The sequence below is a fragment of the Zingiber officinale genome, chromosome 7A (genome assembly GCF_018446385.1).
Source record: "Zingiber officinale cultivar Zhangliang chromosome 7A, Zo_v1.1, whole genome shotgun sequence".
NCBI lineage: Eukaryota > Viridiplantae > Streptophyta > Magnoliopsida > Zingiberales > Zingiberaceae > Zingiber > Zingiber officinale.
Window position 1 is genome coordinate 141,342,404 of NC_055998.1, and position 25,708 is coordinate 141,368,111.

The 25,708-nt window shown below is 38.6% G+C and overlaps 2 protein-coding genes across 10 annotated transcripts; both read left to right on the forward strand.

Moving 5' to 3' along the window:
* The first annotated feature begins 8,036 nt into the window (after positions 1–8,036).
* Positions 8,037–9,640, forward strand: LOC122002976 (STOREKEEPER protein-like). The gene has a single exon (XM_042558388.1). The coding sequence runs from the start codon at positions 8,115–8,117 to the stop codon at positions 9,363–9,365; it is 1,251 nt and encodes a 416-aa protein (XP_042414322.1). The 5' UTR covers positions 8,037–8,114; the 3' UTR covers positions 9,366–9,640.
* A 2,521-nt stretch (positions 9,641–12,161) lies between these two features.
* Positions 12,162–25,427, forward strand: LOC122002977 (PH, RCC1 and FYVE domains-containing protein 1-like). Of its 9 annotated transcripts, none has more exons than XM_042558391.1 (10): positions 12,162–12,371; positions 12,439–12,594; positions 14,910–14,996; positions 17,988–18,077; positions 20,457–20,537; positions 20,665–20,859; positions 20,936–23,068; positions 23,981–24,127; positions 24,337–24,665; positions 25,037–25,427. In XM_042558391.1, exons 2-9 carry the CDS (start codon positions 12,538–12,540, stop codon positions 24,601–24,603), a joined length of 3,057 nt encoding a protein of 1,018 aa, XP_042414325.1. In that variant the 5' UTR covers positions 12,162–12,371; positions 12,439–12,537; the 3' UTR covers positions 24,604–24,665; positions 25,037–25,427. The 9 variants fall into 9 exon arrangements, with proteins under 9 accessions (XP_042414325.1, XP_042414324.1, XP_042414323.1 ...); XM_042558390.1 differs by having other exon boundaries at positions 12,452–12,594; XM_042558389.1 differs by having other exon boundaries at positions 12,162–12,337; positions 12,426–12,594.
* The last annotated feature ends 281 nt before the right edge of the window (positions 25,428–25,708 follow it).

The window sequence follows — 25,708 nt, forward strand, 5'->3', positions numbered from 1 at the left end:
ATATAATGAGAGAGAATAAGGAGAGATAAGTGATATGAAAGAAAAAATAAATAAATAAATTTTGATATTTGATATTAATGGAGAAAATTTTAGTTTTAAGTCAAGGGTATTTTTGGAATAAGGGAATATTTTGATTGATGAAAATAGGGTAATGACTCATTGAAGGGGAGGTACATGGGAATGAGTCATTACCCAATTTCAAGGATTCATTCCCTTATTTGTATTCCTATTCCTATAATCCAAACATTAATAATGGGAATCAATGATTCTCATTCCCATTCCCCACTCCTATTACCCTAAACCAAACGCCCCTTAAGACTTGGATCGCAAATGATGCTTAACATTATTGATCCAAATCCACCCATGTTATAAACTCAATTAAATAATAATTTCAGAGATCAGCTTCCAGATTAAACATGGCAAGACACTAGACCTTCTTGGGTATGGGAGCATCCACCACTTCCTAGACAAAGCCTTTCAACGAAATTCAATATTTAATTTCCTTATAGTAACCCTAGGTTTAACCAAAAGGAACAATTGAATCACAAGTTCGAAAAATAAAAGAAACACAAAATCGAAAACATAAATTCGATAACCTAGATTTATTAGCTTCTTGTGTTTTGTATTTCAAGATCTAAATAAAAAGATGAACTAGTTATGATGCGAAAACTAACAACTAATTATACCTTTTATAGCTTATAGACCTCACGATCTTCTGCTGTATTCCTCTTCTTATCTCGGACGTCGTATGGGCGACGATCTACCGAGATGAGAATCCACCCAAGATTCCTTATTCTTCAAGCAAGTTTCGGCCAATCAACAAACTCCTTGAGACGAAGAACTTTGACCACCAACCAAGCTCCAAGGGATGCAAAGAAACAATGTCTCATATCTCTTCTTCTTCTCCAAACAAAATCCGACCACCAAGATCTCTCTAAGAAGATGATGTCGCTGACCACTTAAGAAGAAGAATAGGGGAAGAGGAAGAAGAGAGGGTCGGTCACCACAAGGAAGAGAGGAATAATAGAAGATAGATTGTTATAAGGTGAGACACCTCTACCCTCTCTTTTATATTCCTTGGTCTTGGCAGATAAGGAAAGTTTTAATTAAAACATCCTTAATTTCCTTGCCAATGAAAAGGAAAATTTAATTAAAAATTCATTTTATTTATTAATGTGGCTGGCCATATCAAATCCTCTAAGGAATGAAAGTTTTAAACACAAAATTAAAACTTCCTAATTTGTTTCCGGACATTTTAAAATAAAAATTTCTCTTTTAAAAATTCTCATCATGGTTGGTTATAAAAGGAAACTTTTATAAATTAAAATCTCTCTATTAAAACATGTGGATGATTACAATAAGAAAAGTTTTCTCTAAAATTAAAATCTTCCTTTCAATTTACAAATAAGGAAAGATATCAAACTTTTCTCTTAATCTTTTGTAGAAACTATAAAAAGAAAGATTTAATTTTAAAACTCTCTTTTAAAATCATCAGGATGGTTACAAAAAGGGAAAGTTTTATCAAAAATTAATATCTTCCTTTTAACTACAAATAAGGAAAGTTATCAAATCTTTCTCTTAATCCTTTGTAGAAAGCTATAATAGGAAATATTTAAATTTTAAACTCTCTTTTAAAATCATGAGAATGGTTACAAAAAATGAAAGTTTTATAAAAAATTAAATTTTTTTAAACTACAAATAAGGAAGGATATCAAATCTTTCTCTTAATCTTTTGTAGAAAGCTATAAAAAGAAAATTTTAAATTTTAAACTCTCTTTTAAAACTATGGCTTCCACATAAGGAAAGATTTAAATTTTAAACTCCCTTTTTATTTTATTTTGGCTGGCTACCTAAGCTTGGGTTCAAGCTAGGGTCGGCCATAACTTGACCCATCATGCCTTTGTTTGGCCGGCCCTAGCATGGGCTCCAAGCTAGGCTTGGCCGACCACCTTAAGGTGGGTAAGAAGTTGGGTATAAGTGGATATAAGATTTTATAAATAAGAGGCTACGACAGGGACCAAGAGGAGGAATTTGTTTTGGTCTCCTGATGAACTTGAGCTTCCCATGTTCGCCCCGAACACCCAACTCGAGTTGATCACTAATATCTCATTCCACTAAAGAGTTATTATTGAAGTATCACACCAATCCCATATTATTATATGAGCTCCTTCTTATCATGAGTGTGTTAGTCTCCCTGTGTTTAAGATATAGAATGTCCACTAATTAAATGAGTTACTGACAACTTACTTAATTAATATCTAGCTCCAAGAGTAGTACCACTCATCTTCATTGTCATGCCAAATTAAGTCCACCTGCAGGGTTTACATGACAATCCTTATGAGCTCCTCAAGTGGGCATCATCAACCTAGATTACTATGACACAGTTTCATTCTATAATCAACAACACACCATATAAATAATATCATTTCCCAACTTATCGGGTCTATTGATTTAACGAACTAAACCGCACCATTTGATAAATTAAATAAATGAATATTGAGTATATGTGTTTGTTATTATATCATGATTAAGAGCACACACCTCCATAATAACAAAGGTTTTGTTCTTTTATACAGTCAGTATAAAAAGAACTTACCTTAAATGGTCCTGCTCAATACACTCAGAGTGTACTAGCGTAATTTTATAGTCAAGATAAACTAATACCAAATTATACTACGACTATTCCAATGATTTATTCCTATCCATCTTAGTCGTGAGTTACTGTTTATAATTTATAAATAACTGATAGCCTGATTTTCTGTGTGTGACACCACACACTATATTATCTATAATATAAATAATTGAACAACTACACTTAGCATATAAATATATATATATTTAACCAATGTGATTCTTTATTTCAAAATAAATGTTTACAAAAAGTTAGACTTTTAGTATACACTCTAACATGTCTCCCCCTGACTGGGAAAATGACCCTTCAATACCAAAGAAAGCTAAGCAGCAGCGAGTTCCACTAACCGAGCTAGGCGTCCGGTCAAAACGTATTAACCGAGAACAGTCATGAAGCAAGGAAAGAGGCGAGCCGACTGGCCCTGATGATATCGTTGAGTGACAGTAGCCCAACTGAGCAAACTCCAACTGGCTGCACATAACCCCATCAAGTATCTTCTCATATCCTTCTGGGAGTTTGTACCACTGATAGCACATATATGAAAAGAGGTGAACTAGAAACTGATTACCTACCTCGAACCTCGAGGCCCCTTTTTATAAGTATCGTCACCGTTCGGTTGATATATCCTCAGGTTCGGTTGACTGAATACGCTCCCTTCCTTCTTCGCTGAGATCTGATCTTCGAGCATTTATGATCTTTAATGTATCGGTTGATCGATAACCTTGTTTGATCGACTGAATGATGCTCTTTCCCTGTTCGTCAAGATCTTTCATTAATGCTCCTTTAATTCGATGATTGTTCGATCGACCGATCCCTTGGTTTGGTCGATCAATCGAGCTAGCTTTCATCTCTGCTTGATCGATTTGATTTGTGCCACATTTGTGTGGTTCGGTCAATTGATCAGTCACTTTACCAAACCCTGCTTTGACTAAACTCTGGCTGGATCAACTTGGTTCGGTCGACCAATAAACTTCAGTTCCTGCAAAACAGAGTTAGAACGTCAGCTCCTACAAAATAAAGTTAGCACAGTAATATATGAATAATAGTAAGATGCATGAGTAGTAATAGACAATAAGACTGTCTTGATCTCAACTTGGATATCTTCCTGATTTTTTTAGTTGGATCAGTGACTTATGGTTTGTTTTTTTTCCGGAACACAACCTCACTATCGCTCCCTTCAGTTGCTTACCTCAACCTACCTGCCAAACATTGGTCCTACAGACCTATTTGGACTTTATCGCTTAACATTGGATCAGCTCACCATGACTTTCCCTCAATCTACAGTCCTCCAGACCTATCGAGCTTCCCTACCAAGTGTCAGGTCCTCTCGACCCACTTGGACTTTCTGCCTGGCTTCCACGATCTGCTAAGACTTTATCCAGGTTGAGTAAACAACTTGCACACTTAGTCAACTTGTTAGATCACAACAAGACTTAACTTGTGTAGGATCGATGACGTGCTAGAGGGGGGAGGGGGGAAATAGCACTCGTGGCTAATTCGTTTGTTTCGAAAAACTCAGAATGATGCAGCAGAATAAAGAAAAGAAACCAACACAATCGCTAATAAGTTTCTTTTACTTGGTTCGGAGTCTGTGACGACTCATACTCCAAGGTCCGCGATCATTGATTGCTTACATTGGACAATCACTATAGATTCGAATAAGGATTACAGATATTAAGTACAATTGCAATATAATAAAGTTACTGACAACAATAGAAATAAAAGTCATTCGTTGATTGTCGGAGTAGCATAGGAGAGAGTAGCAGTTGTTTGTTCTTGATCTTGGAATTATTGTGTTGTCGAAGCAACTGATCAAGCCCTCTTTTTATAGCCAACCTAGACCTATTCCAGATCCACTGATCTCGGGATTAGGTTTGACTCATCACTGATCGGTCGACTGATCCCCTGGTTCGGTCAATCGATCCCCTGGTACGGTCGACCAATCCCCTGGTTCGGTCAACCAATCCCCTGTTTCGGTCGACCAATCCCACTTGGATCAGCCCCGCTTCCCGTCCAGATTTTACCGCTTTGGATAAGCCTTCGTTCGGTCGATCAATCCTGCCGTTGGGTCGACTGATCAACCGATCATCTCTGTCCCGATCAACCCGGCCTGATCCAGTCGTCACTTATCCTTGGTTCGGTCGACTGAACCTGAGGATCGATCGACCATCGCCTGGTCGAACCCGGTCCACTCGTTGGAACTCTAATCTTACTGCTTGGAGGTTCGGTCGACCGATCTCGATAGAATCTAACCTTACACAAAGTGTTAGTCTCCTGCAAAATAGAGTTAGCACATAGCAGATAATATGTAAATAGATAACTTTGATAGCCTTAGGACTGTTTAGTTATGACTTCAGATTTGCTAGGTTAAACCGACGTCTACTGTTTCCTCAACGGGGAATGCATCCTCACCTACTCCTCTTATGAGAGATTACCTATTGCTAGACCGGTCTTTTAGACCGACTGGACTTTCCGCCTAGGGTTACCATCTCCTAGGACCTAGGGTTATCTTCCCCTAGGGTTTTTCCATAACCTAGGGTTACCACCCCCTAGGACCTAGGGTTACCACCCCCTAGGACCTAGGGTTACCACCCCCTAGGACCTAGGGTTACCACCCCCTAAGATCTAGGTTACCTCCCTCTAGGATTTTCCACCTGCCTAGAATTCACTAGGACTTTTGCCTAAGACAACTTAGGACTTTTCTACAAGCTCAATCAATCTTGTTAGATTACAAGATAATTTAACTTTGGACCATTTGACATAATCAAAACTCAGGTTCGATCGTTCGATGCTTCCCACACCAACAACTTGAATCTTTGACAACATCAAAACTCAGGTTTGATTTTGATGCACCTTGCACCAACATTCTCGATGCAGGAGGTTAAGCATTTTTTTTCGAAATCCTCGGAGAGATCAGAGCCGTCAAACAAGCAAGCTGGGCAGTGCGGGGGTGACAATAAGCTGTTCGCCACGAAGCTTCGTTTAGCATGTGGAGGAGCGGTAGCCGGAGGTGGCAGTGATGGGCGACAATAATGGGCAGCGGGCGGTGGCAATGGGTGGTGAGCGGTGCCGGATCAACAACGGGACTGTGTGGAGGTGGCAGCAGGCAGCAGAAGCAGCCCAACATTCCTTCACGCATGTAGATCGCTACGAAGCTTCCTGTGGCGGCCGGAGATGGCAGCAGTGATAGTGGGCGGTGGAGGTAGTGGTAGCGGTGACGACGAGTAGCAGCGGTGGTCAGGCGGTGGATAGTAGTGGCAGCGCGATAGCCGGAGGTGGTAGCAGGGGCAGTCGGCAAGCTGCAATAGGCAACACGGCAAGAGGGCGACAATAGCTGAGGAAGATGACGATCTTTATTTTTTAACTTTGGGCGGTGGGTAGCAGCGACATTGCGACGACTAGAGGTGGCAGTAGGGGTGGTGGTGGGCGGCAAGCTACGACAAGTAGCGATGGCGGCCGCAGTTGAGGAAGATGACGATTTTTTTTTTAATTTAGTTATTTGATTAAAACTTTAGCTAGTTAGGGTTTTTCCATAACCTAGGGTTACCACCCCCTAGGACCTAGGGTTACCACCCCTTAAGATCTAGGTTACCTCCCTCTAGGGTTTTCCACCTGCCTAGAATTCACTAGGACTTTTGCCTAAGATAACTTAGGACTTTTCTGCAAGCTCAATCAATCTTGTTAGATTACAAGACAATTTAACTTTGGACCCTTTGACATAATCAAAACTCAGGTTCGATCGTTCGATGTTTCCCGCACTAACAACTTGAATCTTTGACAACATCAAAACTCAGGTTTGATTTTGATGCACCTTGTACCAACATTCTCGATGCAGGAGGTTAAGCATTTTTTTTCGAAATCCTCGGAGAGATCAGAGCCGTCAAACAAGCAAGCTGGGCAGTGCGGAGGTGACAATAAGCAGATCGCCGCGAAGCTTCGTTTAGCATGTGGAGGAGCAGTAGCCGGAGGTGGCAGCGATGGGCGACAATAATGGGCAGCGGGCGGTGGCAATGGGTGGTGAGCGGTGCCGGATCAACAACGGGACTGTGTGGAGGTGGCAGCAGGCAACAGAAGCAGCCCAACATTCCTTCACGCATGTAGATCGCTACGAAGCTTCCTGTGGCGGCCGGAGATGGCAGCAGTGATAGTGGGCGGTGGAGGTAGTGGTAGCGGCGACGACGAGTAACAGCGGTGGTCAGGCGATGGGTAGCAGTGGCAGCGCGATAGCCGGAGGTGGCAGCAGGGGCAGTCGGCAAGCTGCAATAGGCAGCACGGCAAGAGGGCGACAATAGCTGAGGAAGATGACGATCTTTATTTTTTAACTTTGGGCGGTGGGTAGCAGCGGCAGCGCGACGACTAGAGGTGGCAGTAGGGGTGGTGGTGGGCGGCAAGCTACGGCAGGTAGCGATGGCGACAACAGTTGAGGAAGATAGACGATTTTTTTTTTTATTTAGTTATTTGATTAAAACTTTAGTTAGTTAAATCAATCTAACTTTCAATTATAGTTGAGATAAATTAAATTGACACTAATAAAATTATCTAAAAACATTTAAAATAATAAAAATATATATCCAATTTCATTTATTTATATATATCAATATTAATAATAATATTATCATTATTAAAAAAAAGTAATACTGTAAAATAACATATTAGATTATGTATTAAAATCTCCAAATAAATAACGTTTATTACATTATCTAAGAACCAAATATTTTTTAGTTATATTTATTCCTTATAATTTTAACTATATAATTATCTAATAATCTCATAATTAAAATATATACGATATCTTAACTAAATCTATCCTAAAAATTATGTACGGACTAGTTGGACAACATATCACATAGGTATAAATATTTTTGGCAAAAGTCAAAAGAACATCTTATTTTTTCTTTTTCTTTTTAAAATCATCGTGTCTTTACTGTATTTTTTTAATTAAAAGGACTGCCCTTATTACTGTTTAATCGTGATAAATCCTCTTATCCCAATACTCTTCCTTTTGTTATTTTACATCTAAATCATGAATTAATCGGGTGTATTATAATAATTATAGTTTTATAGTTATTATAATATCATAATAGCAATGAATTAATAATTATTATAATATATATTTAATATATTTAAAAATATTTATATTATAGGAGATATGATTTTATAATTATTATAATATAAATTTAATCAGTAGCTACGATTTAATTAATAACTCTTATAATAAATATAGAATTTAGATGGAAAATAATAATGGAAAGTGAGCTTTGATTAAAAAGTAAAGTGAGCCCCTTTTTATGTTTTGAAGAAAAAAATGTCTTTTTTATTTTTACACATTATTTTTTACCATTTACATTTTTAAAAGAATAGTAAAAATTCTTGGTATTTATTCTAAAAATTAGAGGAGAGGGCAACTTTATACAAATCGACCGCTATCTCCGGAAAGCCTCTCGCTCCCCCCGAACCCTAGCCGAAGTCACCTACATCAGACATGGCCCCGAAGCGCGCCGCCACTGCCAAACCGGAGTCTTCCACTTCTGGTTCCGACGATGAGTCCGCTTCCGGCACCGGTTCTTCCTCCTCTGAGGAAGAAGAACCTCAGCGAAAGGAAGAGGTGCGTCCCCCGTCGCCTTCTCATAAGAAAAATCCAGTTGTGCCCCCTGTTCCATCCAGCGACGAGGAAGAGGAAGATGGAAGTGACGAGGAAGAGGAGGGAGATGGAAGCGAAGAGGAAGAGGAAGACGATTCTGGAGACGAAGATCCCAAGTCCAGTGGTCTTCAGACGACTAAAGGACCGCCGCCCCCTCCACGGGAGACGCTGCCCAAACCCACTTCTGATGAGTCATCGGATGGCTCCGGCTCTGATTCTGAATCATCCGATGAGTCGCCGCCTACTGTCCCGGCCCCTCGTCCTTCTCGTGCCGCTGAACCGTCCATTAAGCCCATAACAACCAAGCCTATGGATGCCCCCTCCAACCCAGTCAATCAGGTTAGCCCTTCTCCGTCACTGGATCAAGGATCCCTCAAAAGGAAGCGCGAATCTGTGGGGAGCCCCCAGTCGGGACAGAAGCGCCAATCTTTTCAAAGACTGTGGGGCTTAGATGATGAATTGATCTTGCTTAATGGTCTGGCAGAGTTCCGCAGTAAGAATGGTTATGCTCCTTCCTCCAACCACGAGATGGAAGTTATCCGTGAGCTCATTAAAGATTCATTCCGGTTGGTGGTAAGTGATAGTCAGCTTAATGACAAGATCAGAAGGCTTAAAAAAAAGTTTCAGACAAATGCCGCCCGTGCCAAGAATGGTGTAGACCCAGTACTTTCCAATGCCCACGAGCAGGAGGCATACGCCATCTCTAAGAAAGTGTGGGGGAGTGAGAAGTTCACCTCTGTGAATGGGAATGATAATGTTAGCGCTAATTCTGAAAGTGAGGGCAATGAAGAAGAAAGGGGGAATGAGATCGGTCAGAAATCAAAGGATGATGCAAATTACGCCGTGAATGGGGGTATTGTGAAGGCTCACTATCCATTCTTATGGGAGACAGCCAACAAAATGGCAGATGAGCTTCCATGTGGGGTGGGCATCAAGATGGCTCTAGAGATGTTGGATAATGCTAAAGCAAAAGCATTGGAGGACAAGTTAGAAAAATTGATAATGAGTAAGACAAGAATGCACATGCGAAGAATTAATCTGAGTAAAGAGACAGTGAAGTTGCTTCTTGATTCTGTAGCCAAATCAGAATGAATTACTTCAAAATTGGGGTGCTGCCCCATGGCTTTAACGTTCAGTAGAGTATATTATTTTCAATACTTTAATTTTATTTTTCATGTGCAACTGTTCGATGGGGAAAACTAGAAACTTTGATAGCTAGCAAAAAATTTAGAATTCAACCCCTTTATGCTGCAAGAAATGTATGCCTGCCTTAGGTTTTTGAAAGTTATTTAACCTACAAACTCATGGTTAACTAGCTTTGGTTGTATTCTATTTTAGCTATTGCATCTCTTTTGAAATGATGATCATTCTTAGCTTTTGTTATATATACTGCATCATTGTTTAGAAAGATCATTCTTTGCTTTTTCTTGTGCAAGTGTTCATGATGGGGCAAACTAGAAACTCTGATAGCTAGCAAAAAGTTTAGAATTTGACCCATTTATGTCACAAGAACTCTTGTATGTCAGCCTCAGGTTTTTTAATGTTATTTAACCTACAAACTCATGTTTAACTAGGTTTTGTTTCGATCTATTTTAGCTATTGCTTCTCTTTAGAAATGATGATCATTCTTTGCTTTTGTTATATATATTGCATCACTGTTTACTCCTGTTCAATTAAACTAATATTTTTATCTTAATACATGTATGAATCTTCATATATTTGCTTGTTGATTTGATTCAATACACGCAATAGTTCTTTGTTGTTTTGTATTGTAATGATTTTTCACCTTTTTATTTATTCCAATAGGATAAATTAAAGGTTATTATTTGTCGTTTAATCCATATGAGTTGCTGGTGTTTGATATTAAATGTCTAAGAATATGCTTCTTGAATTTCCAAATATTTATTAATGGCCATAAAGTAATTTCTTTGTTGCTGTTAAGCTTTCATTACCTTCTTCTTATGAGTTTACTTATTCTTAGTTTATGGAACTCTAACCAATGACTAATGCTATTATCACAAACCCAAAGGCATGCTGCACAGGCTAAGCCTGGCTTGACGAACGAGCTTGTTAGATCAGTTTCTACAAGACTTGTCTTAGACAATTGCCTTGTCTAGTCTAAACCATAACAAAAGGATATAACCTATGGAATCTATGTGCCTTTTTTTTGTCTTTAGATACTTCCATTGCCTAATATTATTTCCCATTCCACTATATTCGAGTACCATAGTGTATATTAATCATGAAGCACTAGCTTATTGAGTGAGTCAAGGTTACTTTATTTTCTCGACCTGCTCAACCTTCTTGCTGTTGTTGATGTGATGAAGTAGTTCGTCGTTCCATCTATTTAACTTGTTCAATCGATTACGTTTGTTTGCTTATCTTGGATCAGTGCGGTGATCCGTTTTGGAGGCGGAATAGTTTCGCTGTTCAAGACTTGTGGTTTGCGATGAATTAGTTCGTCATTCAATCTGTTTGACTCGTCCAATCCACTTGACCTGCCTGTTAATCTATTATATTATGTTTGTCAAGTTTGATTCGACTCAGTTAAAGTAGCTCTCTAACATGGTTTACTCATCTTGGATAGGGCCGAGCAAAAGTTCAATTGAATCGGATTAATCGATAGAAAAGTTTGGTTTGCTAATTCAGAAAATCTGTGATTATTTCGGTTAAATTGGTTTAGTTGTGGTGTTAAAAAAATTGAATTTGGTTAAATCGATTAAATTAAATTTGGTTATGATTGAGCAGGAGGAATAAAGACTTTAAAATTTTTTATTCTGTAATTCGTGATTTTCTTTTGAATTTCAATTTAACCGTTATTTTTATTTTCGATCAACTTTACTTCCATGATCGAGTTTATTTTAACACGATTAAAGTAGCTGGATTAGGTTTAATTGTCTTGGACCATTTCGCTAGTGTCCTTGTCTCTCTCCTTTCGGGCGAACGAGGACGGCACAACAAACTAACGCTGACCTCGGAAGGGTTTCTTTTATATATCTCAGATGTCATGGATCTTTTTGTAAGTTCCCACTGGAGGGAGGTCGGTTCTTCATCCGTTAATGGAAAACTATTTTTAATGATATTCTACATTCGAATCTAAGAATAGCCTTTGGGGTAATGTACAGAAAATGATTTTTGATGTGAAGAGAAGAGTTGTGGTATAATGACTTTGTATTGAAAAAAATATTTATCTTGCAACTTTACATTACATGACTTTTTTACTATTCAATAAAAATTCCTAGATCATACATCATTAATCAGATAAATGAACTTATTCTACATTGATGCATGAATTACAAAATTCATTTTTCACTTTGTTCATGTACATCAAATATTTATAATTTATGTATTCAAATTTAATTCAACTTCTAGTATGGAACATAGCACAAAGTACGATTATCCATCGGCCTAAGCTTCCTAGCAGAGCAACCGTGTTAAAGTCTTAGTTGAGTATTTAAGTGAAGCATGACTCTCATGAGCGGGAAGCGGCTTGTGAAGGTCGACTATCGATGTCTAATAACGTGAATATTCTTCAAATTTATTCTGATGATCGATAAAATTTTTTTTGTAGGATCAGATCGATCACTTCTAAAATTGATCGACTTGAAAAGTCGAATACTTAGATTATCAAATAATAATAATAACAACTATAGTTAATTATGACTATAATATAATGATGACTAGTGTTATTTAGTTAAAATAGGATATTACTTGGGTACATTTTACAAGAATTATGATTCATAACTCCTGCCACGTGTTGACTCGAGTGTGAATTGAAAATTCAGGGCGAACAATTTTGCGATAAAGGATAACGTTTGAAGGTAAAGTGAAAACTATCCTTAAATTTTTTTTTGCGAGGGCTTAACCGTAAAACGCCTTCTCGAGTCATAGCCATGTGGAAAAGCAAGCTAAGGCACTAAGCGAGGAAGGCCGAGCACCAATCCTTCCTCTTTCTCCTTGTTCGATCCCGACGGTTCTTCTCAAGGAGCTGGAATCTTCGCTGAGAGACGCGGAATCGAAGAGGACTGCTCGATAGTTCGTAGGCGCATTCGGATCATTTCGTGGTACTGTGTTGTTCCCGTCAGTGACTCTGATCAGGTGAGCGATTTAGAAGCCTCGTATCATTTCGCGGTACTGTGTTGTTCCCGTCAGTGACTTTGATCAGGTGAGCGATTTAGAAGCCTCGTCGATGATGTGCTTAGCGTTTGGTTTGCATCGTACGGAGCGGAAGGGTTGAGTGCTTGTAGTCGTTGCGGCTGAAGGCATGGCGGCGGCGGCAGATCAGGGGAGGACAGGCAACGCCGAGAGGGTCATCGAGCAGGTAAGGGTTTAGGATAATTTGCGTGGAGCACTGTTCTTTCACTTTGTTCGGTCGCAAAAATTGAATTTGGGGTGAGATGTTACGCTGATTAGTGTATTATTCACTGTAGTTTTTGTTGCCAACGCTGCATTTGCTTCACTGTAAATCAGTAGCATAAGATTGTGGTTGTCACTTGGACTTCACTGTTTTGTTTCAGGTTCGAAAGATTAGTAAGCTTTGTAAGAGCTTATTGAGTGCATTGCCCTTTACTAGAATCTATGTTAAAACCAATGCTCAGATTTTAGTGCTTAATTCAATAACCAAAGTCCTAGCTCCTCAGACCTTCTTGTGATTGTTTGCTTCATTTTGTCTCAGCTAAAATAGGTACTCCTTAACATAGTTCAGTTTAACAAACTAAACCAACATTGTTTCAAGCATTAAACTGAAATCATTCAGTATTGTGTACCAGGAAGTTCTTCAAAAACACTAAATGGGGTTTTTTGTTTATGCTCATTGTATGATGGCATGTTATGAAGTAAAAAAAATTGAGTTAAGCAGAGATGACCTGCAAACTTCATCAGGACACTGCCATGAGCAAGACAAGGCGTGAGTTTGAAATAGAAGGAGCAAATAAATATATAAAATAGGGTTTTGCAAGCCAGTGGCAAGATTTGTTAAGGTAATTATGATGTAATCATGATATGAAACATCCACAGCAACCAAAATCTTATGTGCTTGTTTGCAATATTTTTTGCATAGAAGTTTTTTTAAAAGTTGAAGGTGAATCATAGTAGTAATATCCAAGGCTCTTAGGACATTATGAACTTTGCTGGTTTATTAATTGCACAACATGGTCTAGAGAAGAATAAAATGAATGCTTACTAGAATGGAATACAAATTCAAAGGCCCAAATGATTATTTTAAAGTTTGAACCAAAAGGAACTAGCTGCCTGTAACTGTAGCATTTGTCCCTTCTAATTAGAGTCTTTTGAAGTTATTCTTGTTGGAAAAATAACTAAAAAGTTTGCGAAAGCTTTTGCCTATGATTAGCAATGTCTGCCCACGGTAATTTGTTGTCATTCTACTCTTCTGAACAAAGGAAATACTAATCAATCAAACAAATTAGTTCCTTGATCAAGAGACATCAACCTTCATTGCTAAGTAGCTATCGATCTGATATTCTCATTTTGGATGATTGACTGATTGATGATTGATCAATAGTCAATTACTGTCATTTGGTTAATTCGATGACTGAATTGGATGTCTTGGAGGCTCAATTGATTTGGCTGGATCTTGAAACTAAATTGATATCAATTTGGGGGATTTAGTTGTTGATTCGGGGGATAAATTATCACTGACACAACAGCTCTGAAAGACTATCAAAATTGAATAGCAAATGCATGCTAAACTCACACTGTATCAGTTAGTAAAGTGCTCCATTCTGTTTATCCTGGCACCTGATGAATTTGTCATTTACCGACACATTTCCCTTGGAATGTTCCATATTATCCATTGTGGACTATTACAATTTACAACCAATTTTAATAGTTTTGTCTGGATTTTTGTGCACCATGGCTCTCCAATTTCAAGATGATCAAAGTGTTTATCATTTATGGACACTTCCAATTTCCAACTAATTTTAATGGTTTTGTCTGTTTTTTTGTGCATCAAGGCCTCTCCAATTTCTGGATGATCAAATTGTTTTACTGTTGAAAGGATAGAAGATGAATGACACAGTTCTTACAGGATATAATATTTATTATATAAAATTAGCCCCATGAAATATATATGTATATATGCACTTGGTGCATAGCATCCAAATATTTCTTGCTGATATATCTTTTGAAAAGCGTCTAAACTACTTTTGTTCCTCTTTTCAACTTTAAATGGTCTTTAGATCTGGCTGACTTCCTATTCAGGCATAGGAAGCTATCGGCCTCTACCATACTATTTGCCTATTCTGATTGAACTTTAACTGGCTGACCAGCTAAGGAAGTTGGCCACGGGCCCATTCTACACAACATTAGAATCCTAGATTTCTCTTCCAGCTGACTTGAGTTCTGCTAACTCATAGACATGCCCATCATTTCAGCATTATTTATCACCACTCTTTTGATCAGGTAATGTACATTTACGCATCATGGTGTAATATTGGGAATATTTTTCAAGCTAATGAATTTGTGATGGCTGAATTGTGTGTGCCTACATTTTTCTTATAACCTTTCATAGAAATATATGAGCTTCTTCCTGAGCTATGCCTTTATATGGCTATGGTTTGAGAGTAAATGGACTTGTCTTGCACTAAAAAAATTAGGATTTTCCTCCATTTCTGACAGGCTATAACTGCATTGAAGAAGGGAGCATACTTGCTAAAGTATGGACGCAGAGGAAAGCCAAAATTTTGCCCATTCCGATTGTCCAATGTAAGCTCTATACCCACCTATGCACAACCAATCAGTTTTTGACATTTCCAATATGCTAACATATTGTCTAGTTGCACATTAAGATATCCTTCCTCTCTTTCTGTGCTTCTTGGACAAAAATACTTGTCAAACAGTTGTAGTTTAGCTGTAAAGAATACAAATGATTTATCACTGCCCAATTAATTTTGTTTAAAGTTTGATATAACTTTTTGTCTATCCAGAGTTAGGATAAACAATCAAGGTTTCATGCTGTATAATAATTATTGCTATTATCTTCTTTGTGCAAGCAATTAGACTTGAAATGTCATGTTTCATTCTTGTTTGGTTGTAGTCCAGGATTGAAAGCGTGAGGATGAAATCTGATTCACGGACAATTAAATTGGAGAATGGATCATACGGACTGGTGAATATAGCAACAGACAGAAAATTTAAGCCTTCAGAAATTATGCCTACAAATAGAAAACAAGAAATATGACATACAAAAATGTGAGTATGGAAAATGAGTAAGTTGTCACGATCACAACTAATCATCCAAAAAAATATTGTGAATAAATTGACATGATTTACTCACATTTCTTAGTACTAAAAGAAACTTGAGGATTATAGTTTTGAAAAAGAGTGGTGGAAATTACAAAAGTATCAACATTGTGAAAAATTGATGGAATCATGTGCTCGACTGGGAAAATATTTCAGTTTGTAAGAAATAAACAGATGAAGATAAGTGATCCTGTCAGAGCGTTGAGTCGATAGACGCTGGGGGCATGGCGCTCTCCGCTGTCTCCGACGGGTGATGTGGATCTCCGACGAACCTGCAAAGAAGCCGAACCGGGAAGGGGTTCCCGGCAACGACCTTCCGACGCTCAAGTCAGGTGAAGAAGAAAAGAGGCAGAGTAACTGTGGCTACAGTGATGAGAATTCTGCATACCTCCGTCGAAGTTTGGGGTCCTTATATAGGACCCCGGGGAGGCGCGAGCACGCTTCTCGATGCGTGCTTGTTTCCCCAAACATACCTCCAAATGAGTGTGTCAGAAAAGCACGTCTGACACCCTTCCGCAATCGTTCAAGCATATCCCTGACGTGACAGTGGAAACTTTCACCGTACGATACTCTGTCCGGTCTGGCCGCCGACCATGCTGTTTGTCGGCGGCAGGCGTCTCGAGGATGATGTTTACTAGCTGTCCCTTTCGTCTTTTTGTGTCCCTTGTCTGTTCCGGGGCCAGGCGGTCTTGCCGCTCGGCGCTCCTATCCCTCGAGTACGTGTATGTATTGGACCGAGCGGGAAGATCCTCGGTCCTATGCTCGGCTAGGATCGCACCTCACTGATCCGTGCTTCGACTGAGCGGCCTGTCCGCTCGGCCCATAAGCTCCTTTACCTTAAGCGTCGGAAGCTCGACCTGTGGCCGAGCTATATTCCGATCGGCCTGGAGGACATCCTGCCGACCGGTCAGATGTTCTGTCTGCTCGGTAGGACCTTGGGGCCGCCCCTATTGACTTTTGACCTCCACGTGTCGTTGACCGCTGTCGACGTGGATGCCCCGTCCTTACCACCGGATCAATAAAGATGCTGTACAAACTAATTAACCAACAAATGAAAGTTTTTTGAAGATTAACAATCCACAACTGACAGTCATTCTACTTTTCAGATGGAATGGCCTGCAACTAACTAGATTACCAACATCAGACATGTATATTCAGTATCATTTAGTTGGATAGTTGTTTACTTCACTACTCTCTACCCTCATTAATGTGTTGAAGTGGGGCAAACCCCAATTCATCCCAAAATTATTACTCACTTTGGGAGAGATGCCCCTACTAGAAGCACAACCATAATACACACTTGGTCCTGTGGGATTGTGAGGTGGAACACCCTCTATTTTGGTGGGCATGGACCATGCTCAATTTCGCCTTTTACATCCCATCACGAGAGTTGAGGTTATAGGAATAAGTAGACCTAGGATTTGCCCACATGCGACCATCTTGCTCAGTAATTCTTCGAGGTTCTAAGCACATCAAGGTTGCTCTCATGTAGCCATCAAGCTTAGATATAACAACTGAGGCTTTAATAGCATGTGGAAGTAGGGATGTAACAATCCATGAAACACTTTGGAGGAGACACCTCTTACTATAACTAGGATGTACACACTTAAGCCTTACGACACTATTATTGGGATCACAAGTGTCTCTGATACTATTGGATGAGGTTAGAGATTGCTTTAACACCACTTGCTAGATTTTGATGCCTCAAAGCACAAACTTGTAGATCCAAATCCTGTACTGCTAGAATGTGAAATAAACTCTGCCATAAGTCTACATGATAAAACCATCATAGTACAAACTTGTAGATCCAAATTCTGTACTGCTAGTGCTTACTGCACAGAATCTTCCATGTGGGATTTGCATTTTATATGCTTATATTGTGGAGAGATCCATGTCCCTGGGTCCTAGAAGTATCTTCATTGGAACTCAAGGGCTCACAAGACTGCCTAAAACCCTTCATCTTAAATTGTGAGAGAAAGTAAACCCTTGAGTTTATGTTTGTGAGCTTTTTGTGATAACTTTATTTCACAACCAAGTAGTTTTGGTCTCTCTCTCTTCCCCTCATTCTTTGGCATGGGGCGGAAGTTGCTGCAATGAGGCCGCCGGGTCGAAACTTAGTGGCAACGGGGGAATAAATCCCCTATCCCTGTATCCCACCCGGTCCGTCCCATGTTAGCTCGGGTGCTGCGATTTACCTCCCTCATAATGACCGTGGGTCTGGTCGGTGGGGGCCCTGGGGGCGAGGGTTTCGCCTTTTGCTGCAATGGCTGATATTTTTCCCTCAGTTGGGAGGACACCCTGATGGAAGACTCATACCTTTCTCCCTCACAAAATAATCATATTAATAGCATTTTCAATCATATTTAACATGTATTATTCAATACTATTAAGTTGTCAACTATACTTATCGGGTATTATTCATTATGATTCTCTGCGCAAATCTGTGATTTGTAGGATGAGTCCCTGCTAATATGGTTCTCAGGTAAAGAGGAGAAACACCTCAAACTAAGCCATGTGACGAGAATCATTCCTGGACAACGCACTGTAAGTTTCTTTCTCTGATATGAATAGCATTGAGCAATAGAAAGCTCCATTTAACACCTATAGGCTTTTGCCTCTTTGGAGAGAAAATAGGAAAAATCAAGTGACACCCAGTAAATATAGTAATACTAAAATATAAACTTACTGTAAGTCCGTTGGCATATATATTTAGGATTTTTTTATGTACAACCCTCAGTCAAATACTGAGAAACGGTGCCATAAGATTTTCTCTTGCTGCTTGTTAAAGTCTAAAAACTCTTTTTAAGATTTTAATTACAACTCTTAGTTTCAATTTTTCCAAGGGAGTTCTGATCATTATTAGATAATTGCCGTGCAAACAGTTGAGAACTAACAAGCTTATACTTTGCAGTCCTAGGCCTCTGTCAATTCCTAAAATTGAGATAAAATGAACTAAAAGAGTAAGTGAATATATGCAGTGATATCATGTTAGCTTGATTCCTAAGAAGAAAACGCCCATCTTGCATCGTGGCTTTTTCAATCAATGGGAATGAAACATGTTTAGGCATGTACATTTCAATAATATTCTATGCTAATAGTCTAATTTTCTCATTTATGGTTTCAAGATAACCTTAGGTATCCCCTCTACCTATATACAAGTATTATTACTGACTAGAATATTATAAGTATTCCCCTTACACATTACATATTTACACATGGGCCCATGGCACCTAGTGGGCTTATAGCACTTCCTCAAGTTATTATACATTGTAGAGACCAGCTTGTTACAAATCTATTTAACATCAGCTCTTGACCCTCTTAATCATTCAGTCATCTTCTAGCTAATCGTTAGAAGTAACAAAGATCTAATAATTTCATTAAATTGCAGCTTCACTCTGATGAAGTGACAATCAATCTCTGCATGCTCTTTGTTTTCTTATAAAACACAAAATTTGAGACTACATGAATGAGAAACTTTATGCATCCCACAATACTTCCCAGGAGGAAAAGAAATTTTTTTTCAAGTGCCATCAAACTGTAAAACATTTATATTGTCCACGGTCCACCGTAACCACTAACCTTGTAGAATATTAAAGTGACTCTTAACATATTTCTAAAAATTGACTGAGAAGATAAAGCAGAAACAAATGATTTAGGTGACAACAAGACATAGAATACAAAACAAAAAAGAAGATGTGAGAATCGTGTCATAAATAGGTCATGTCATTTGGATTAAAAAAGAATATAAAAGAAAAAAATATATAATTTTAAAAAATATTATTATAAAGTGTAAGATTGACTAATTTTATAAGGTTCACTTTAAAAGTTAAATTATATGACATGAAAGTTACTGATATTTATAAAATAAACTATTTTTATAACAAGTCACTTCATACCAACCCATTTATATATTTTGGTAATGTCGTATCTGTTAGGACCGAAGGAATTTTAGATATTTCCAAAATGATATAATATTGTCCACTTGAGGTCTAAGCCCTCATGGTTTTGTTGTTGAGCTTTATCCAAAAGGCCTTATATCAATAAAGATATCTTTCGCTTATAAGCCCATAATCTTTCCCATGTGTTTTCAATGTGGGACTTTGTTTGCAACCTTACAACCCCAACAATCCCTCTATCTAGCGAAGGACCACAGGCCCTCAAGTGGAAAACCTATCCGTTCGATGTCCGATCCTTGACCCACCAAGTATTCTTGCCTCTCGGTCCAACTAACCTACTAGGTTTTCCTGCCCCTCTGTCTACCGACTTACTAGGACTTCTTTGCCCCTTAGTCCAACTGACTTACTATGATTTCTTTGCCTATCCATAACTAGGACTTCTCTGTCTGGAGTATGATCCTCTTGATCTAGACAACACCCTCTTCCTTCGTTCTATTAGACCATAGCTCTTGTGCACATCGACGGTTAAACCTTCTAGCAGTCCAGACTCTGATACCAATTGTTAGGACCGAAAGTATTTTAGATATCTCCATAATAGTATAATATTATTGTGTACGGTCTAAGCCCTTATGGTTTTATTTTTGAGCTTTACCAAAAAGGTCTCGTACTAATGGAAATATCTTTCTCTTATAAGCATCTTCCCCTTGTTTTCAAGTGGGACTTTATTTGCAACCTTGCAACCCCAACAATATAACTTTTGACCGTGACACATTATGTGCATTCCTTGGATAATGGTAATAAATGGCTATTCCTTTCACCAACTAAGAATTACTGTAGGTCTTTGGAGGATCAACCCATACCAAATATTGAGAACGAACAACAAAATAATTAGAAAAGCAAGACTAGCACAAAAATTCCATGGCCGCCACAACTGTTTTGAATAGTTTAGTGACATCAATAGTTGAAATGCTACATTTTTATAAAACCATTTGGATCATGTAATTACACCTGAATTCTTGGCTCGCAGGCAATTTTTCAAAGGTATCCACAGCCTGAGAAGGAATGCCAATCATTTTCTCTTATATATAGTGACAGATCACTGGATCTTGTAAGTCAGTCAAGTCTTCTGATCATTTTCTCTTATATCATGGTTTATATATATTTTCTTCTACTCGCGTTTTCTTGTTTGGTTGCATGTTGTTTCATTCAAATAGTAGTCATTTTTTCTTTACAAGATATGCAAGGATAAAGATGAAGCTGATGCCTGGTTTGCTGGTTTAAAAGCATTGATGTCACGTAGTCATCAGCAAAGAAGGAGAACAGAATCTAGAAGTGATGGAATATCATCTGGTGCAACCAGTCCAAGGACATACACTCGAAGAAACTCTCCTTTGAACTCCCCTTTTGGTAGTAGTGATAGCATGGCTAAGGTGCTCTGCCAGTCCAAGGACATTCTTTTTTAATGTTTCTATCACGCAGGAAAATTCTAACTCATGCTTTATTCAGGATGGAAGTGACACTCTCCGATTCCGGAGTCCATATGAAAGCCCAACAAAGAATGGACTAGACAAATCATTATCTGATGTCATTGCTTATGCAGTACCCCCAAAGAATTTCTTGTCTTCTGATTCTGCTACTGGGTCAGTCCACTCTTTATCTTCTGGGTATTCAGGTAGTATAAATGTGCATACGAGGGGCAGTTCCACAGATGCATTCAGGGTTAGTCTCTCAAGTGCGGTCAGCTCATCCAGTCAAGGCTCTGGTCATGATGATGGAGATGCTTTAGGGGATCTATTTATTTGGGGTGAAGGAACTGGAGAAGCAATTTTAGGTGGTGAAAGTCTTAGATCTGATAACTATTCAAGTATGAAAGTGGATTCTCTTGTGCCAAAAGCTTTGGAATCTGCTGTAATATTAGATGTTCAGAATGTTTCCTGTGGTGGGAGGCATGCGGCCCTTGTAACCAAGCAAGGAGAGATATACTCTTGGGGGAAGGAGTCTGGAGGTAGGCTTGGGCATGGAGTAGACGCTGACGTATCCCAACCGAAACTAATTGATGCTCTTGCAACCACAAATATTGAGCTCGTTGCTTGTGGGGAACATCATACTTGTGCTGTTACACTTTCTGGTGATCTTTACACATGGGGGGATGGTAAATCTGCACTTGGGCTACTTGGTCATGGAAATGAGATGACCCACTGGATACCAAAGAGGGTCAGTGGACCATTGGAGGGAATCCATGTTTCATCAGTTTCTTGTGGACCTTGGCATACAGCTGTTGTAACCTCAGCTGGGCAACTGTTTACTTTTGGAGATGGAACTTTTGGTGTATTAGGTCATGGAGATTGCAAAAGTGTATCAATACCTAGGGAAGTAGAATCTCTGAGGGGATTACGAACAGTTCGAGCTGCTTGTGGTGTTTGGCATACAGCTGCAGTAGTGGAAGTAATGTGTGGAAATTCAAATTCTAGCCACTGTTCTTCAGCAAAGCTGTTTACATGGGGTGATGGTGACAAAGGGCGTCTTGGACATGGTGATAAAGAGAATAGACTAGTGCCTACCTGTGTTGCAGCTCTGGTTGAGCCAAGCTTCTGTCAAATTGCTTGTGGGCACAGCCTAACTGTGGCACTTACAACCTCAGGCCATGTTTACACCATGGGCAGTGCAGTTTGTGGTCAACTTGGAAATCCAGAAGCTGATGGAAAGTTCCCTGTGCGTGTTGAAGGGAAGCTCCTTAAAAATTTTGTTGAGGAGATCTCTTGCGGTGCTTATCATGTTGCTGTCTTAACTTCAAGAACTGAAGTGTACTCATGGGGTAAAGGAGCTAATGGTCGATTAGGACATGGCGACACTGATGACCGAAATTCCCCAACACTGGTTGAAGCTTTAAAAGATAAACGAGTCAGAAGTGTAGTTTGTGGCACTAATTTTACTGCAGCAATTTGTATTCACAAATGGGTATCTGGAGTTGATCAGTCTATTTGCTCAGCATGTCGCCTTCCATTCAATTTCAAGAGGAAACGGCATAATTGTTACAATTGTGCACTTGTTTTTTGTCATTCTTGTAGCAGTGACAAATCCCTTAGGGCTTCTATGGCACCAAATCCACATAAAGCATATCGTGTCTGTGACAACTGCTTTATTAAGCTAAACATGCCCTTGGAATCTGATTCATCGTCTCATTCTGCTGCTAACACAAGAGGAAACATCATTCAGGGATTGACTGAAACGGTTGAGGATGATAAGTTGGATTCAAGATCAAACACTCAATTTCCTCTGTTTTCTTCATTGGAGTCCTTTAAACAAATAGATAATAGATCTAAAAAGATCAAGAAGTTTGAATTTATTAGCAGTCGTGTATCACCAATTCCAAATGGAACTCTGCGTTGGGGTGCCCTTAATATTTCAAAAACTTTCAATCCAACATCAGGAACCTCAAAAAAGTTTTTCTCAGCTGCTGTCCCTGGGTCAAGAATTGTTTCCAGAGCAACGTCACCTGTATCGAGAAGGCTCAGCCCTCCTCGTTCTACCACACCAACACCTACACTTGATGGACTTACTTCTCCCAGAATCATTTCTGATAGTTCAAAAAATGGAACTGACAGCCTCAGCCAAGAGCTTACCAGGTTAAGAGCTCAGGTAAATTTTCAATGCAGATCTTCTCTGGAGATATATTCTTGTTGCTTTGAGAGATATCCAGTATCACATGTGTGAAAAAGAAAGTACATGTTTATTTTAATTAATCTCGTGTTAAGAATTAGCTGTTTTCCACTCATTGACTATGGAAATTTTTAAAGGTCAATCTCAATAGCCAAATTCAGCCTTTCTACTCATTCTTGATTTGAATATGGTTCTTATGTCCATAGAATTTCTGGTAAGTGTATTGTGCATGTCATTCGTCTCATGGGGCCTCTTGTAACATTCCAGACAATCATCTTTCTGTCTGTTATCCTAATTTCATGTGTTTTACTACATTTAAATTAAAATTCTATCCTTCCAAGTGCATGCTACTTGCTTGATTCTTGGCTCCAAATATTAAATGTCAGAGTTTGGTTTTTTTAAGCATGCAAGTTATGCAAAACTTCTGCAACAACCGACTACAAGAGTCTGAACTTCATTTGCTACGTGTCCACTCACCTTAGTTATAGATGTTGCAGTGATTGTTTAGAAGGAATATTGAGTTGCTAATATTATTGACTGATAATTTTTGTGCTATGATCGTATATTGAAGCTGTTTATTTCTATCTGCATGATTAGTTGTCTGGCACATATATCACTTGCAAGTCAAGTCAGTTCAGAAGTAGTTATGGTAATCATGATAAGTTAACCTGAGATCATGATGTTCTCATTAGCTCGATTATAGTCAAGCCGCCACATTTTATGTGAACTAAGAATTGCCTGTTGACCATTGTAAGTAAATTTTTGGATTACTTATATTGTGCTTTTATTAGATATACTGATGTAACTTTCTCAAATGCTGGGCAATGGATGATTTCCATTTGTTTATTGTGGTAGTAAATGCAACATTGCATCTTTGTAACAAATGAATAGGTAGCAAACCTTACTCTGAAGGCCCAGCTTCAAGAAGTTGAGTTGGAAAGAACAACTAACCAATTGAAGGAGGCTATTTCAATTGCTGGTGAAGAAACCGCAAAATGTAAAGCGGCTAAAGAAGTAATCAAGTCACTTACTGCTCAGGTAGATATGCACTTTCATTTTGTTAAATGATCACTCTGTCAAAAAGTATTATGCATGCATAAATGGGAATTCAAATCACAAGTGTCAAATTTCATGAGAGCCCATATCTTTGGGTATTTGGGATTTTAAGCACCGGTTAGGCAGTAGAATACAAGAGCAAAACATTTGAAAAAAAAAGTATTCCTGATATTTCTTCCTTGTTTTAATAGTTGGAGGACATGGCTGGAAGACTTCCATCAGAAGCAGCTGCAACTTATAAACTCCCTCAATTGGCATCCTTCAATTCTAGTCCCACCTCGAGTGGTATCTCCATTGCAACTGTGGATCGATTAAGCAGCTCATTAAGTTCTCATGAAGCAGATGTAAATGGTTCTAGTGGTGTGCTAATCCCCAACAGACCAAGCCGGAATAATGTGGGTAACCCCGTAGCAAGAAATGCAAGCAAAGCAGTTGATCCAGGGACCAAGCCGGAATAATGTGGGTAAACCCCGTAGCAAGAAATGCAAGCAAAGCAGTTGATCCAGATCCCAATCATGAGGTTTGCCCAACTTATCTGTCTTTTAATGTATTTTGACCAAACAAGAATAACCAAATAGGCCCTTGCACATATTTTTTTTCTTTCAATATGGTAATATAAAATTATAACAACAAAATTGTAAGTATAGGATTAGGCATACGCGAACACTATTCAAAGTGTAGAAGAGGTTTTCAAGTAAACTTTCATCTTTTATTTTCCCCTCGCATTACACATTGTGTAGTTATGATGTGTGTTTACGATGTTTGATGGTACGTGATTTCCTACAACAAATGTGGCAAGCAACTGTTATTTCAATGTTCCCATGAACTTATGTTTCTGCTTGAACTATCATTTACGGCATCTTATACACCATGCATTTCGTTGTTATGCAGTCGCAAACGGTTCAGCGAGAAGCAAGCGGAACAATGGTGGACCGAAAATCGAGTGAGAGTATATGAGCAGTACGATGTTCGGATGATTGACAAGTCCTCCACAAATACAGCAACTGATGAAAATTCTCATTGAAGTTAGCTTCAATAACATTTGCTTCTTTGGAGCCAAGCTAGGAGGGGATGAAGAACTTCTAACTTAATCAATTAGTCCTTGTAAATGTCAGTAATTTTTTTACACCCTCAGAAAAGATTGGAGGGCCTATTTATAAAGAAGTGGTTGTTAGTCACAATTTTTTTAAAGAAAAAAGAAAACAAAAATCCCTTCAATTTTCTCATGTAAAAGGTCAAGTGTTTTGATCTTGGAGAATGTAAATCCTTTATTAGTTTTGCTCGGGTTGTGTTAAAATAAAATTAGCAATGACTTTTTGGAAGTTATGGAGTGAAATACTAACTTTATAAACATTATATTTTTGACATTAGATTCCTAATGGTCTTCTTCGGAGTCTCACGTTAGGGAGAACTAGGGCTGCAAATGAATTGAGCACATTTGTGAGTTTTTCAAGTTGATACGAATTATATTTGATTCATATTTAAAGTTATTGAATTTAAGCTCAACTAGAATATGTTTTCTATTTTTTTTTTAGAGTCGAATTCGAATTTATAATATTTTGT